General features: G+C 42.1%; 3 protein-coding genes across 4 annotated transcripts; all 3 read right to left on the bottom strand.

Annotated features, from left to right (window-relative positions):
- Positions 1-12: 12 nt before the first annotated feature.
- LOC132205234 (ankyrin repeat domain-containing protein 49-like) lies at positions 13-666 on the bottom strand. The gene has a single exon (XM_059634183.1). The coding sequence runs from the start codon at positions 664-666 to the stop codon at positions 13-15; it is 654 nt and encodes a 217-aa protein (XP_059490166.1).
- A 199-nt stretch (positions 667-865) lies between these two features.
- Positions 866-6,598, bottom strand: LOC132205235 (zinc finger protein 91-like). The gene is made up of 5 exons (XM_059634184.1): positions 6,462-6,598; positions 6,181-6,261; positions 5,993-6,066; positions 3,214-5,674; positions 866-2,652 (listed from the first exon to the last, which is right to left on the bottom strand). Exons 4-5 carry the CDS (start codon positions 5,666-5,668, stop codon positions 1,043-1,045), a joined length of 4,065 nt encoding a protein of 1,354 aa, XP_059490167.1. The 5' UTR covers positions 5,669-5,674; positions 5,993-6,066; positions 6,181-6,261; positions 6,462-6,598; the 3' UTR covers positions 866-1,042.
- A 156-nt stretch (positions 6,599-6,754) lies between these two features.
- Positions 6,755-15,753, bottom strand: LOC132205005 (protein ELYS-like). Of its 2 annotated transcripts, none has more exons than XM_059633812.1 (29): positions 15,608-15,753; positions 15,308-15,434; positions 15,086-15,204; positions 14,899-15,033; positions 14,546-14,846; positions 14,382-14,490; positions 14,120-14,324; positions 13,938-14,064; positions 13,578-13,883; positions 13,339-13,526; positions 13,040-13,220; positions 12,694-12,982; positions 12,415-12,636; positions 12,255-12,357; positions 11,933-12,194; positions 11,742-11,880; positions 11,572-11,667; positions 11,390-11,519; positions 11,286-11,328; positions 11,065-11,226; positions 10,036-11,011; positions 9,820-9,972; positions 9,623-9,762; positions 9,318-9,568; positions 8,969-9,262; positions 8,020-8,914; positions 7,248-7,955; positions 7,132-7,183; positions 6,755-7,073 (listed from the first exon to the last, which is right to left on the bottom strand). In XM_059633812.1, the coding sequence occupies exons 2-29, from the start codon at positions 15,432-15,434 to the stop codon at positions 7,043-7,045; spliced, it is 6,744 nt and encodes a 2,247-aa protein (XP_059489795.1). In that variant the 5' UTR covers positions 15,608-15,753; the 3' UTR covers positions 6,755-7,042. The 2 variants fall into 2 exon arrangements, with proteins under 2 accessions (XP_059489795.1, XP_059489794.1); XM_059633811.1 differs by having other exon boundaries at positions 13,040-13,232.

The raw sequence follows: 15,753 nt of genomic DNA on the forward strand, positions 1-15,753 counted from the left end.
CATTTTACATCATTAAATTTCTTTAGTGCATTTTTTAACTGCATTGAAGAGATAATGTTGCTTAGTATTGATCAAGGCTTTGTCATAAGCAGTTTCTCCTTCGGCGTTTTTCAAATCAGGGTCCAAGCCGGGCCACGAGAGCAGCAGCTTGAGACACTTTTTGTCTGATCGGCAGGACGCGGCGATGTGCAGGGCCGTCTGGCCGGACCCACTGGCCGCGTTAATCGGCGCGCCGTGCATGAGCAGCTTGATGGCGCACCGGTGGTTGCCCCACTTGCAGGCCGAGTGCAGAGGCAGCCATCCGTCGGTGGTGGGCAAATCGATGGGCGCCCCCTTAGAAAGCAAAAAGTCGACCATCTCCACCTTGTTGCTGTAACAGGCGCGATGCAGTGGCGTGTAGCCATCGCTGTCTTGCGTCCGGATCAGTTCGGGGTTTTTCTGCAGAAGTTCTTCGGCGATCTGCATCTCGCCGGCCTGCGCTGCCCACAGGAAATCTTCCTCCGGAGAGGCGTCTGTGGGTCTTGGCTCGGTGTAATCATGGTCGCGAAAAGCGTAGTTTTCTGGGTCAAAGATTTCTTCCTCAGGCGGCTCAGGGTAGTCTGAACGTTCCGCGTCTGAAACGTCAAGCCATTCGTCATCTCCACTTGCTGAATCCAAGTCTGACATCTCTTCACGAGAAATGGAGAGCCTGAAAATTGTTATTTTCTGGATATTAAATACCATAGAATATTCTTAAATGGACATCAAGTGTAAGCGGAGTTTTTATTTAATTTCTGTGGAAAGTGCTGTGATTTCTTTCTAATGAATTTCTTTCATTTTAATAAATAGGATTTTTTTCTTTGAAAATGATGATTTCTATTTAAATGTGTATTACATTTTATTTCTCCTCGCTAATTTCACAGTTTTAATTTTTTATATATGCGTATCAAATAATGAAAACAAAATTATTGCAAAAAGGCCGCAAATATTTGGCTGAATTTCAAATCTAGTCATAGTAATAACTTTGGGTTAATTTCCAGTCTTTTTTAATTAAGTTTATTCATCACGACACAATAAACAAATTGAGTTTTTCAACCGTGTCTTCGTACTGGTGCACATTCCGCATGTGCACCTTGATGGACGACCTCTGCGTGAAGCGTTTGGGGCAAAACTTGCACTGATAGGGTTTCTCGCCGGTGTGCGAGCGGATGTGCACCTTGAGGGTGCCGGCGGCCGCGAACGCCTTGCCGCAGAACTCGCACACGTGGTTCTTCTCGCCCGAGTGCACCACCAGGTGCAGGTCGAGGCCGTGCGACGTGGCCAACTTCTTGCCGCACAAATGGCACTCGTACTGCTCCTGCTCGCCGCAGTGTCGCTTCACGTGCTTGATCAGCGTCGGCTTGCGGATGAACGACGCGTCGCAGAAGTCGCACTTGAACTTGCGCCGCTGCTCGATGGGCACCTCGTGCGTCTGCACGTGGTACCTGAAACCGGTCGAGCCTTTGAACTTCTTTCCGCAGATCCCGCACTCGTAGATCTGCTCGGGTCGGCCACCTTCGTGCTTGGCCAGGACGTGCTCGCTCAGCTGCAACCTGGAAGGGTACTTTGCGTCGCACCGGTCGCACTCGAACGGCTTCTCCAGGGTGTGGTACCGGCGCACGTGGATCCGATAGTACTCCTTGACCAAGAAGCCTTTGCCGCAGTAGCTGCAAACGTGCGACCAGTCCTGCTTGTGCTCCCTGACGTGCATCGTCAGGGCCCGCTTGACTGCGAACCTTCGGTCGCACGAGTCGCACGCGTACGGCCGTTCCTTGGTGTGCACCGAGCGAACGTGCTCGAGCATCGAGCCCTTGTCCTTGCTCACCATGAAGCACTCGCTGCACGTCCACTTGGTGTCCTTGAGCGCCACTCGGTGCAGGTTTCGCTTCAGGTGGCTCGCCAGGATGAGGGCCGTGTTGAAGTTGGCGCCGCACACGTGACACCGAAAAACGACGTGCTCGGCCCGGTGCTGCTCGAGTAGGTCGCCGCTCGAGAACATGATGTTGCACTCGTCGCACGTGCGGATGCTCGTCTCCGAGTTATCCAGTCGAATCCGCGTCCGAGATTTGGGCTGGTTTTTCGTGATGAGCTCGAGCACCGACGACGGTCCGGAGGTGGACGCCTGCAAATTTAAAGTGGCGTTCAGTTGTTCGGTCTCTTTCATTTTCGAATTCATCTCGGCTAATTTCTCGCACAGCGACTTCTGCTTTTTTATATTTTCCATGTTTTGCATTTTCCTCTTTTTCGTCTCAGGTTCTGCGGTAGCCTCTGCTTCTTCTTCCTGGTTGTTTATACTGAGTGCGTCGCCTGCTGCGTCCAGAAAGGAAAATTCGTTCTCCTCGATGGCCTCTTCCGCTTCCTTCATTGCTTTGTCCAGGGAGTTGGACAGCATGACTCGCAGGCACTCGTCGGTCCGCTGCATCAACGTGACAAACTCGTGGATTGAGGCCAGTTTGCGCACGCACGAGGGACAAGCGCCCGTTGGCAGGCCGTCGTCAACGGACAGTTGGAAGCGCAGCACTTGCAGGTGCGTGTCGATCTCGCCGGAGCAAATGTCCTTCAGCTCTTCGCTCGCCGTGCCGCAGATCCGACAGAGGCCAATCAAACAGGACGACGCTTCCATTGCTCCTGAAACTGCATTCGTTATCGTGAATCGTCGGACACAAGTGGCGGTTCTTCTTTAGAAATTTTATTTATTTCATTGTTCCTTCATTATGATTATATTTTCTTAACCTTGTCCTCTGGTAAAAATTATTTCAAAATAAAAACGATTATATAAGTTTTTAAATAAAAATTACGAAGTTCTCACTTAATGACTCATCTTTTTATTATTAACAAATCTTGTTTTTGAATGACAACCTTGTTTGATTTTCAATTACAATCAATATGCACCAAAATTAGGTGGTCTGAACTGAATTTTTTAACCGAGAGAAAAACTACTTCACTAGAGTTCAAGCTTTTTAATCTTATGTCCAACTTTTCAAAATCAATAAATATGGCAAATTTGCAAATTAATTTCAATCAGTCATAGTTCATAAAAATAATTGAAAAAGGAATGGCGATTTTTTCATTAAGTTTCCTTAGCTTACTCTAACAGACTGAGTGTAAAAATCGCAATCACAATTCATCTAGCGTGCCGTGCGCTTTGACAATAAGGAAACTTTGGTGTAAAATTTAATTATTCTAGTATTATTCATTCCATCAGTTGTTCGAGGCGCACAAGCTGAAGTCTGACATTATCGTGTTTGGAGCAATCGTGTTCAAGCGAGTCCAGCATGTTTTTGAAATTTCTAGAGCACTTTTCGCAGCGGTAGAAGGGCATACTGTGGGACACCCTAGTGTGCAGCATCAGATCTTGGAAATTTGCGTACGAGTTGGAGCACCGAACGCAGCAGAAGCGCGAGATTTTGTCTTCCGATTGAGGAATCAGCGGAACAGATTCCTCCACTGGATCTTCCATGTCCACTTCCATGTCTTCATCAGACGGTTCACTGGCAACCTTTTCTTGCTCAAAGGACACTTTGCGAATTTCTTCCTCATTTCTTTGATTCTTGCAGGAATTTTTGTGAGCCTTGATCTGCACATCATAATTGGGACTGGAAAATGAGCTGCTCTGCATCAAAGGGTAGTGGTTTTGGCGAAAGTGCACGGTCAGACTAGCCGTCGTCTTGAAGGCCACACTGCAAATGTTGCAGATGTACACCTTGTGATTTTTGTCAATATTGTAGCACATCTGCAACATTGCTTCCGACTGCTGATTGATGAGAAGTTTGCAGGACGGACACTTCCGCAACTTGATTCTCCTGCGTCTCTTCAATAATCCTATCCGCACGTCTTGCAAATTCGCGTAGCAGTGTGGACAGAAGCTGTGCATTTTCAGCATGTGTTTGAAGACGTTCTCCTCTCGGCTGCTGAACAACGGACAAATGCTGCAAGTGAACTGTTCGCGCATGTTGCCGTGCAAACCGATTTGGAAGTGCTCTTTCAGCAGCTGCTCGGAAGCGAAGTTGACCTTGCACGCCGAGCACTGCCAAAACTGGTGCCCAACGCCCTTGACAACGTGCCCTTTGTACTCAATGGAGCTGAGGAAGAAAATCCGGCACTCGCTGCACTGCCGCACTTTGTCAGCACAGTCCGCCATCAGCTCAGTCGATCGCTTCTCGTCGTCAAATAAACTGCAGTGGCTCAGATCAGGATTATTCCACAGGGACATCAACGCCTTTACGTTTGGCGTCTTGTCCACTTCAATGTTGGCTTGGAAGAGGTTTATAATCTGTGAAGGATTGTTGGTGCCAAGGTCTTGCCGATTTGGGTTTTTGGGTGATGCTTCTTCGGCCAGTCGGATGACAGCAAGGCCTTCAAGATCTTTGGAGGGCAATTTTGACTTCTCGTTTTGTGGTAACGAGGGTGGCGGAGCCTGGGCACTGTCTTTGGGTAGGATGAATCGAGATGAATTTTTTGCAAGGTTCCCGCTCAAGACCGGTGGGGTCGGGGCAATTTGCGCAGGTGGTGGAATCGGTGGAGGCTGTACATTTTGAATTGACGGTGGTTGGGCACTCAGGGTACTAGGTAAATAGACACCTTGGACGGGCGAGGAGATTGGAGTTGACGAAACAACAGAACTAACAGGAGATGACACAGTAGGTCTGTAAAATTGCAGCACTTGAGGGCCAAGCCCTGGTCGGAGGATGAAACGAGTCGGCTGCTGGTTGGCTGAGGAAACAGGTTGCATCGATGCTGTTGAGGTCATGGGGGGAGTTTGTGTGGTGTTGTTTAGATTAACAGAGTTAATGATGAATTTAGACGCAAATGGTTGATTGTTGAGAAGTACAATTTTCCCATTCGGACGTGGTGTTTTGATTACGTGTGGGACTTTATTCTTCGACCGAGGTTGTGGAACCACAACTTGCGTGTTAGCAACTTTACTCGGGCACTCGTGCATATGTTGCATCAAGCCTTCATCAGTGAGGCGAATCATTTTCTTGCATCTGCCACACATTTTAACAGGAGCTCCCAGTTCATTTTGCACAGTTGGCTGTACAGGTTGGGTCGGTATGTTGGGCTTCATCAGGGATGAGATAGGTTTCAGTTTTAATTGTGGCTTCGGAGGCGGTGGCGCTTCAATCTGAGGAGGCAACTTGGAGGAATTTTCGTCTAGGTTAATAACCTCTGGTTCAGGGTCTGGTGTTGAAATTATCGAATCCACTTGCGCTTGACTTTGTGGCTTCCCTTCAGTCAGATTTTCCTTTGGCTCAGTTTTTTCAAGAGATTCCTTTGGCATATTTTGAATGACTGACGGCCTCCTGGAGGACGAAGCTTCTTCAGACTTGTTAACTTCCTCCACACTTTCACCAGGCTGAGTTGCTTGGCCTTTAGTCGGAGGGTCAGGATTTTGCTTCGGCTCAATGAAAAATTTGTCCAGCATCTCATTCTGCATTTTGAGCGCCTTCTGGACAAACTCGTGCGTCAAGTTAAGTTCCATCACGCACGGTTTGCAAATGAACTCGGGCAGTCGTCGGTCAAGCACCAGGTTGAGAGACAACAGCATACGGAACTTCTTGGCCACTTCGTGCGAGGTGTAGATCGACTCCATGTTGTCTTTGAACACTCTGGTGCCGCATGTGCGACACTGGCAATATTCCGAGTCCATTTCTTTCTGCAACGTGAAATGCATGCTCCAGTTTGGTTTTATTGGTCTTCTCCCGTCCTTGCAAGCAACATTGCACTTTCTTTTCTCCTGATTTAATTAAATCGAATATTTCCTATGGGGATTTACTACACTGTATTGTTTAAAAAAAATTATGTGTCTTCAGCAGGAGCATAGATGAGAGTGAAAATATTTTTATAAGAAGATTGCGACATCAAATTTTAATTTACCCTGACAAGCGTGTAATTGTTTTTGTTTAGGTTACAATGAAAAGGAAGGACAACTTTGCTTCCCAGGAAAGGAGACTTTAGATTGAAAATTACCTACGAGAAATTCAAGTTGAGATGAGATAATAGTTGTTGTTCTAATTTGCAGTGGATTTCTAGCAGGCAATTCTGTATCTGAAATTAATGCAATAATCAATAAATAATTTGATGTAGAAGAATTTGTCAAATTATTGTTTATGTTTTGAATTTTAATTATTATGAATAATAATATTATAGAAGGCAACGTACCTGGCTACGTAGTCTAGAAGCATCAATAAACTCAAAGAGCGTTTTCTTCCAGCATCAACATTTTAAGAAATTGTGCATCCCCTGTAAAAAATTGTACAAAATACACATTGATCGTCCTTTTTGCAGGCAACATAATTGTATATTTTTATTTTCAAAACCCCATTTCATTATTGCTTCTATGAATAATAAATCTTAAAAAGAATTATGTGGCTACTAAATTGCAATTGAATTGTTGCCAAGAACTCTAACGAACGGCACTTTGGCCAATTTTGATCAATTACCATTCACTCCTTAAATTTTGGCTGAGATCCTCAAGGTTGGAATAGGTTTTAAGTGAATATTGTAAGTTAAAAATGGATTTCTCTCTCCAAGAGCAACCGACGTTTGCTTTTTCTCGTCGGGCCTCGCTTTGAGACTATAAAACTATAAACAAACATGGCGGCTTGCGCACGTCATGCGATCGTTAGTTTGAACGCTTGAAGGCGCGATTGCAAAAAAAACCATGCTTATTTAATAATTTTTGCAGGGTACATCAAAAGAATTTAATTAAAAAGAAAAAAAAAATTAACTAGGAAATATTTATTTTTCTAAATTTAAAACCTTTTTATTATGGGAGATTATTCAATTACAATTTATAAATTTATTTTGAATTCTTATAAATTAAAGCAACCTTTCTTTTCTTCAATAGGAAATTAAAATTACATATATTATGACAATATTTACTCATCCTCCACAATTCTCGTCTTTTAAAACAAATTTATTACTCATTGTACGCATCATAACTTGAAAATATGAAATCCACATTTTAGAAAATCCAAGGAAACAATATCTTCATCCATACTGATCTATACTTTAAAAAATTCTATTCTGGTATCATAGAGACTTTTCTTCCACTGAAAAATACATTATATAAGCAATATTTCTAAAAAAAAAACATCCTAAATTTAATACCGTTTCTTCTCAGCAGCCTTCCTATTTCGTCCACTCCTCCTCAAGCTTGCTTCTGCAATAAAAGTAAAAATATAAATATAACATTTTGCAAAATTTAGCATTTTTTATTGATTTACCAGAGGTAGTAGACTCTCCGTCCGAATCAGAATCAACCTTCCTCTTTCGACTTTGAGTAGACGCCTGACTGGAAGTTGACTTGTCAGACACAACTGAGCTACTTCTGGTGCGCAATTGTCTGGTAGTAGCAGGTACCGTGTCAATCACAGCAGACTTTGAGCGATGGCGAAGGTTCCTTGCAGCCAATGGCGTTTCTTCGATCGCAGGCATGTCTCCACTGGGTCCAGGTGTGACAGTGGCTAGCTTGCGAGGTCTTCCTCGACCATGACGGGTAGGACTCTGCGATTCCTGAGAGGAGGTCTCTGAAGATTCAATCTTGCGGAGTCTGACTGGTCTTCTTGAACTGGTAGATTCTTGAGAAGATTGCAGCTCACTTTCTTGTGATGGCTGCTTCAGTTTTGCCTTAGCAGCTTTGGTTTTTGACTCTTTAGATGGTGAAGGCTGAGTCTTCTTGGTGGCAGCTTTTGGCTTTGCAGCAAGCACGGAGAGAGGTGTTTCCTCGACTTCTTTAGCAGTTTTCTGATGCTTTGTTATAACTTCTCTCGGTTCTACCTTTATTGATTTTGAATCAACCTTTCTCACTTCTGTTTCAGACTGTTTACTTCCAGCAACAGCTATGCGCCTCAGTTTTTCAGATTTAGGACCTGGTTTTTCAGCAGCTTTAGCCACGGCTGTTTTTTGCTTCCTATGAACTGGTGGCTTTGCTTCTAAAAATTTAGAAAGAAAATATGAGTAAAAATAAAGTGATGTTTATAGTTGGACTAATATTACCTGCTGGAGGCTTGTCATGCACTCCTTTATTAGTTGTTGCAGCCTTTTGGGGCTTCTCCGGTTTTTCTTCAATTGGTTGAGCTTTTCTGACAACTTTGGACTTTGACTGCTCTGAAGTGGCAACAAACTTGTTTAGCTGCTCTTCAATCTTTTCACCCAAAAGTTTACTTCGCGGAGTTGGTTTGGTCTTAGCCTTCTTTGCTGGCTCAGGTTTTTCAGGAGTCTTTGCCTCTTCTATTGAGGAAGTCATAGGAGACGGAGTTCTCTTCCTCTTCGGAGCTTCAGGAACTTCCAAATATGAAGGGTTGTTATGACGACGACGCAATTCTCTCTTAGGAGGTTCTGAGACTTCTGGAGCAGCAGGTGGCTCTTTCTGAACTTCTTCGATTGTGGTTGTTAGTTCTTCCTGAATTACTTCAAAAACATCAGGTGGTTCTTCCTGAATGACAGGCGGTTCTTCCCGAATTTCTTCATTAATGACAGGTGGTTCTCCTTGAATGGCAGGTGGTTCTGCCGGAGTTACTTCAAGAACAGCAACTGGCTCTTCCTGGGTTATTTCAAGAACGGCAGGTGGTTCTTCCTGAATTTCTTCATGAACGACAGGTGGTTCTCCTTGAATTTCTTCATGGACAGCAGGTGGCTCTTCCTGGACTACCATGGGAACAGCCAGTGTCTCAGCCTCAACTATCTCAGGGCTAGGCGTGGAAGGAGACTCTTTTTCAGGTTCATGCACTTCCTCCACTTGACCTTCTTGAAGTGGTTCGTCAATAGCTTCATCTGGCTCAGTAATAATAGGCTCACTTTCTTTATCATGGGGTATTATGTCTTCTTCTTGATTTTCTTGGACTGCTTCTGAAGTTTCAGTCTCTAGTATGTTCATCTCAATAACTCCCTCCTTAACATAACCACAATCCTCATTATGGAGACTAACATTAAAATCTGACTTTACCTCAGCAACCTCTATTGGCTCGGAATTGTAATTTACTTCTTCTAGCTCTGGATTACTAAATTCTTCTACTTTTGGTACAAGTGGAGACTGATTTTCAATATTGACATCATTTGAAGGCAAAGATTCGTCACTTTTAGTGGGTAAAACTTGATGTTCTTTTACTGCAATCTCTATGTTTATATCACTTTTTGAGACCACTTCAGTAGTAGTGGTAGTAGAATAGGCACTCTCTATCACAGATATAGTAGTGGTTTCTTCACACTTAATTTTGACAGATGTATCTTCCCTTATTCTCTGTTGAAATTTCACATTAGATTATAAAATTTTATTTGATAGAAACTATACATACCTTTTTAGGAGAAACACTCATTCTGCCTCTCTTCAAGGGTGAATCACCACTACCGCCAGAAGATAAAATCACAGTCTTGTCTAGAGTAACATCATCCTCTGAATCGTCCTCGTCAAACTCAACAGTTGATATTTTTCTTGCAGTTGTCTTTGCCTCGTGCTCAGATTCCCATTCCCTCATTTCACTCTCAAATGTAGTATCAATGGTGCGGAAAAATACAGAATCAACAAGCTTATCAGCTGGTGCCGAAACTAAAATTTTTTATAACAATTATCCAGTACATAAATAAATTTAAAATTCCATACTTTCAGTAAAATCTGTGAGTTCTGAAGTTTCTCCTGGTCCAGGATCCTCAATTTCGTCCTTCATAACTGACTTATCATCCTCTTTTTCTTGCTCTGGAGTAATTTGATCAGGGCTTTCTTTCACTTCCATGGCTGACAAGCTAAAAAAGTTTGTTTGTGGAAATTCACATCAATTTTTTTAATAACAAAGAAATTACCTAACTTTAGCAGCTCCAGCATCAATTGACTTTTCAGGAGTTGTAGGCAAGAGAGTTTCAATGCCAGAAATATTGGACCCTTCGTCGGCCAGCTTCAAATAACTTCTTAAAGGTCTGCGAGGGCTCGGTCGTTGTGGGGGTTTTGGCAAGGAACTAAGATTTTTAAATTTGCATTAGAATATCAATGTGTTGGAAGAGGATTGTAAATGATGATACCTTAAGTCAACGCAGCTGCTAGTGGACGGTTCAGCCTTGGGTATTGGTGGCAAAGGAGGTGGTTGCCAGAACTTGCTCGGAGAAAGGTCTTCCTCGTTGAGATCATCTACTTCCCTGGGCATAACTAGAGATCGCTCACCAATTGTTGATTGCCTCCTTTTGGTGATGGGGCAGTATTCTCCTTCTTCCTCGTCAACAGTTATTGTTTCGTCCAGACAAGAAGTGAAACTCAAAACGGTTGAGTTTGGAGACTGGGGACCGGCACTGACAGAGTAAAAAGAGTCGTTGGATGTGTTCAATGGAGAAATGGGTGACGTCTTTATGTCATCATCGATTTGGCATTCTAACGGCTTGTCATCTTCGTCTTCAGAAATTTCCATTGTATTCATAGGTTCAGCTAATATGTTTGTAGCAATGTTGTTCAGATTATGCCTTTTCTGGGTAGTGCCAACAAAAGGTGCAATCCTCTGAATCAAAGGAGTGCAAGTCTCAGTCTCAGTTACATATGTACTGGTGACTATGTTTGTAGCAATGTTGTTCAGATTATGCCTTTTCTGGGTAGTGCCAACAAAAGGTGCAATCCTCTGAATCAAAGGAGTGCAAGTCTCAGTCTCAGTTGCATATGCACTGGTGACACTACTATGAGCCTCTTCAAACAGACTGTCCACAGAATCTTCGAGCAGAACAGCACCAAACTTTGGTGTGGGCTTTTCAGTTGTTTCGACAGTAAGAATTTCCTCCTCTTCTTCCCTTGGAGTGGACGCATCATTAGGATCCAGTTCAACAGCAAAATCATTCACATTATATGAAACGTTGCCACATATGGACGACGAAGACTTTGAAATAGGAGAACCAAGGATCTCTGCCTCGTTTGTTCTTTCCAAAAGGTGGTAGATAACAGGACTGGGATTCGAAAACTCAAATACTTCATTGCGTTCAAATTCTTGTTCTGGCTCTTCTGATGCAGCTCCATGTGCTGAAAAGATATGGTAATTAAAAGTAAATTGACCACATTTGAATAAAAATTACTTGACTTCGGAGTTGAAGCTCGAGGCGACTGGAACTCAAATTGCACAACATCCTCAGTGACAGGAGAGCTCTCTGTACTACTTGCCGATAACTCGCCTTGATTCGATGTTGAAATTGGTTTTGGAAGTTGGAATCTTAGTCTCTTGGGAGAGGGTGAAACAACTAGAAAGAAAGAAAAGGTTTATAAATCTAGTTTTTCCAAATGGAAATATGTCCAATACCACTAGATAAGTGCAGAGGGCTTCCAGCAGGAGAATCAGAGTTCTGCATTCAGAGGGACAAAATTAGGAAAAATTTAATTCTTTATATCAATTTATTATTATACCTTCAATATTGATGGTCCTGCAACATGATGCAGAACATGAGCATGAGTTGGAGTACTGCTGGTGTATTTTGTGATTTTAAAGCTGCTTTTGAGAAACTCCTGAACCTCGTCAGATTTGATAGGCTGGCACCTGAAAATTATGCGTGTATCAAATTTGCAAATTCAATATCAACGGGTCTAACCTCTCCCTGATAAATATTTCTGGCTGTCTGTAATCCATTATCTCGTCATTGTAAATTCTACTGCTGACAACTGGGAAAGGGACGAAGTTTGCTTTTCTATTGGCGTGAAACAAGAAAAATTAAGATAAAATTTTATGCTTTGCTTAGAGCGATTAAATGTATAAGTATACCCAATCTTTTCCTCAAGTTGGGCCATCAAATTATGAAGTTTATGTTTTTGCAAGTAATATCTGAGCATCGAAAACTCTTGTGGATTCAGTAAGAGTTCCTTTGCTACAAGTTTCTCAAGAGCTCCAACTTGATGTGTCCCTAAACCATAAATCCATGTCAATAAGAAAGCTTTTAATAATTAAATATTCACTTTTCAAAAAGAAAGCATAGCATTCAGGGTCAAATACGCCCGCATTGGTGGCACGAATCCATTTAAAACATGGAATCACCAAGTTATTTTCCAGGAAGAGAGAGGTGACAAATTTCTTCTTGTCCATGGTGTCTGTTTCGAAGCCAATGCTTCGGTAAACATTATAGATTTCCTTGGCACTGCACTTAGATTGCAAGTGAGCGAAAACTGTTTCATTCCACGACGAATCCAATTTTTCCGATCCAAGACATTTTAGAGCATCCTATTTAATTTATAATTTATTATACGAGCAATTTAAAGGTAAATGAGATAATTTATTTACATTGAGATTTCCATGATCAATTGCCCACAGGAATTGCGAGGTCACTATTTGCTCTGAGCAGTCTGAAGAAGAGATCATTTCCTTGTAGCCTACTGCGAGTGATCTAGAGAACAAACAACGTTAAATCTTTCCAATAATCAAGGCGGCGCCTTAATTTTACTCATTCATTCTTGAGGCCTTTGTGATGTCAAATAAGAAATAGAGCATGAGGCAATGCTTGTCCCTGATGTGAGGCTCATCAAGCAAGAGAACAGAAAGTATGGAGTGCATAGAAGGTGGGGGGTATTTCCCATCTCCACCAAGGGAGGTCCAAAGGTCTTTTAGTTCATCTCCAAATCTTTCCACCAACAGATCAACCAGATGCTCACCATCTTTGAGCCGCCTATTGCAAAATATTTTTTAATAAGGAATACATTATTATTTAAATTTTTTAACAAACCTCAAATTGTATTCGTTCTTAAGAAGATCAAGCCTTCTCAGACCACTTTCAGCAGAATCTGGCAATAGGCGACAGGTGCAGAAATATTGGACGCAATTCAAATATTCGTTGACCAAGTTGAGTCCTTTGATGCGTAGAGATAATCCTTCCATTGCCTCTGGTGAATGCAAAAGGTTCTCCCTCTTGACGTGAGTGAAAAGTTTTGTGATGGTCTGCAGATCATTCACATACTGGTTGTGGCTGTTTTTGTCACTCTGTGTTAACTCTTGGCCAGAGTAGAGCAAAGTTACTATAGCAAAAGTTTCAATTAAAGTAGCCATGAGGTAAAATCCAATCAAAAACTCACCCAAATCATCAGATTTCACTTTGACGTCCTTGGCCTTGTTCCATGCCCATTCAATAAGGTGCTGAGTTGAAAGATCTGCACTCTCGTACTTTCCATCGAAGAACTCGGTGGCACAACGCCGCAGAAATGATAAGAGGTTGTGGTTGACGGCAACTTCATATATGGCCTCAACCATTTTCACCTTATACAACAGCTTTGTTCAATCGAAAAACGTAAATTACTCAAGCAAAAATCATGCATTAAATTACCACCAACACCTGCGTTGGTACTTAAAAAAACTATTCTTATAAAATTTCTACCTTTGAATAAATTTTCTTTGCATCGTACATTCCTTCAGGCATTAGGCCAGCAACCAGGCACTTTGTAAACAAATTGTGAGGTTCCATCAACTCCCAGGGTTTCATTTCATCAACCTTGTCGAACAAGTAGCTTTGAATTCCAGGAAAGTCTACCCTGACTATGTTTTCACTTGTCATCATCAGCATAGCTAATATTGAATAATGAGTTTAGGGAATCAAAATAAATGCAAGGAGCTCACAAAAAGACGTGGATGCCGCATAGCTGGTTACTTCTTCATTCAGTTGCCAAATGTTCTTCTTGGTGCCTCTGGAGCAAACTTTGGCTTCTAGGAGGTAGCTCCTGCCTATGTCTAGCTGCGAGTAAGCAAGGTAAGAGGAAGACGCAGTTTCCAAATCTGATATGAATGCTTGCTTGGGCATCTCCTCAGCGTACCACCTGCCGAGGTCGAAAATCGCCGACAAGTATTTTGGATGTGATTTTGTGCGAACATCATACTCAGTCCAAACAAACGAGCAAAGACCAGTGCAGTTCAAAGTCGACAAATCTAAAAAATTATTATTAAAAAAACATTTTTATTTTATGAATTTCATTGTCTCACATTGGTCGTTGATATCAATGCTAATCGGAGACACAGAAACACAGTTGGTTGTGTACTCATCACCTTCGTAAGAATCTCCAACTTTGTCGAAAAGCACACGAAACATGCAGTTGACTTTATCCAATACCTGATTAGAAAAAATTTATAAAACTCCAAAGCAGCTGCAAATATTTGAAATCAACCTCGTAATCACTTGGACTTTGATCACTAGATTTGAACACAAGACTATGCAGGTATGCCGAAGCTACTATGTTTCGGTCTCCAACAAGACTGTCTCCTGCCGTCCCATCCTCGACAACCCACACGTAAATCCATTTGCGAGGATCATCTTCTGGTAACATGCTCATAATGTGTGAAATTCTGCTGCCAGTGGGCTCTCCAGAATACCTTGAGGGTTTTTTTTTGGTTACATGAATTTGTTACAAAACCTTTCAAATTTCTTACAGCTTGCTGATGGAGGTGAGGGACCAAATATCAAAATGCCCAGTGCTGAATCCAACGATCAAAATCATCGGCTCCTGGCAGAACTGCATGCATGTCACCTCAACGGAAGCTGGAAATTACATACATGGAAAAATAGTCCAAATATTTAAAGCAATAAAAATTACAATCAAAATTTGAGTCCAGTACAACAGCCAAATGCTCTCCTTTGGCCGAATGACTGTTGGCATTCTGCACAATCGTGGGATCGTCACACTTCTTGGCTGGGATCATGTTCAAGTTTGTAGGGTTGAATTCCTCATGTCTCCACCAGTTGGAATTATTTGCCTGCATGTCAATCAGTAGGACTTTTCCTCCAATCTGGCCAGCAGCAACCAACCCGCTGGTGGCCCTCAGAAGAGGGTGCAATTTATGGGTAAACTTGGAAAATGCTGAGCCGTGCATGATCACATTCAGGGTTGTCAGGGGCTGAAGAAAGAAGCTTATTAATGCAAAAAAATTCAAGCTCATAGAAACTTACATGTTTCTTGACTTTGATGCTGTGCATCACCTTCGAAAGGCTTAGGTCCACACAGCACAACAAACTTCTATTCCTGTATGTGACAGCGCAGCAGGCTAGAGTGCTGTCATTTTGAAATTCAACAACAGCCTCAATCTAAAATGATCTAGATTTATAAGCATAAAACGAAGAAAATTTTTAATATTACAGATGCATCCTCCTTCAAATTTCCTCCAAAAGTGTACTCCCCAAAGGTGATGCCTGTGGCAGAATCATATCCAATCAAATGTCCATCCTCTTGCAGCCATTTGTAGGCAAACTTCAAGTCTGAAAAAAATGCATAAACAAAATTTCCAAGTTTTTAAAGCCAGTAAAAAATAATTAATGTTGCTAATGTGTTTTTATTACGCATTCATTAACCATATCATACCATTTCCAAATGCGCCAAACTTCCTTTTCTCCTTATGTTCCTTAAAACTGCCCAGAGCATCGCTGTCCGTGTCTCTCAATGGTACCTCAAAGGCAATTTCAGAAGGAAGCTCGTTGGTCATGAACATCTGCAAATCAACAGAATAAATTCAAAACATTTCTGGAATTTCTTGTTTGACGCAAGCCAAGAAAAATAACTACATAACATGAAACATGTTCGACAGTGATCGATCGAGACGTTTTTTTGATAAGATTTATGCAAACTAAAGAAATAATTTGTGTTTATAAAATGCGCACATACCTTTAAATCGTTAAAAACCTAATTTTGGAGACTAATCATCGTGAAAAATTGGTAATTTTAGCAGTTATTCGCGAAAACACATGTCTTCGGCCGCCAACCGACTCCACTTGTAAACTTTAAAAACAAGCAGAAGCAGTGCTAACAAC

This window comes from Neocloeon triangulifer, unplaced genomic scaffold (assembly GCF_031216515.1).
Source record: "Neocloeon triangulifer isolate White Clay Creek 2 clone unplaced genomic scaffold, ASM3121651v1 ptg000002l, whole genome shotgun sequence".
NCBI classification, from domain to species: Eukaryota; Metazoa; Arthropoda; class Insecta; order Ephemeroptera; family Baetidae; genus Neocloeon; species Neocloeon triangulifer.

Coding starts and splice junctions, on each gene's coding strand:
- LOC132205005 (XM_059633811.1), bottom strand. CDS start 15,434: ATGTTCATGACCAACGAGCTTCCTTCTGAAATTGCCTTTGAGGTACCA. Junction 15,205..15,307: donor GTTTGGCGCATTTGGAAATG/GTATGATATGGT, acceptor CATTTTTTTCAG/ACTTGAAGTTTGCCTACAAA. Junction 13,527..13,577: donor TGCGGCATCCACGTCTTTTT/GTGAGCTCCTTG, acceptor ATTCAATATTAG/CTATGCTGATGATGACAAGT.
- LOC132205234 (XM_059634183.1), bottom strand. CDS start 666: ATGTCAGACTTGGATTCAGCAAGTGGAGATGACGAATGGCTTGACGTT.
- LOC132205235 (XM_059634184.1), bottom strand. CDS start 5,668: ATGGACTCGGAATATTGCCAGTGTCGCACATGCGGCACCAGAGTGTTC. Junction 2,653..3,213: donor CCTCGAACAACTGATGGAAT/GAATAATACTAG, acceptor TAACGAATGCAG/TTTCAGGAGCAATGGAAGCG.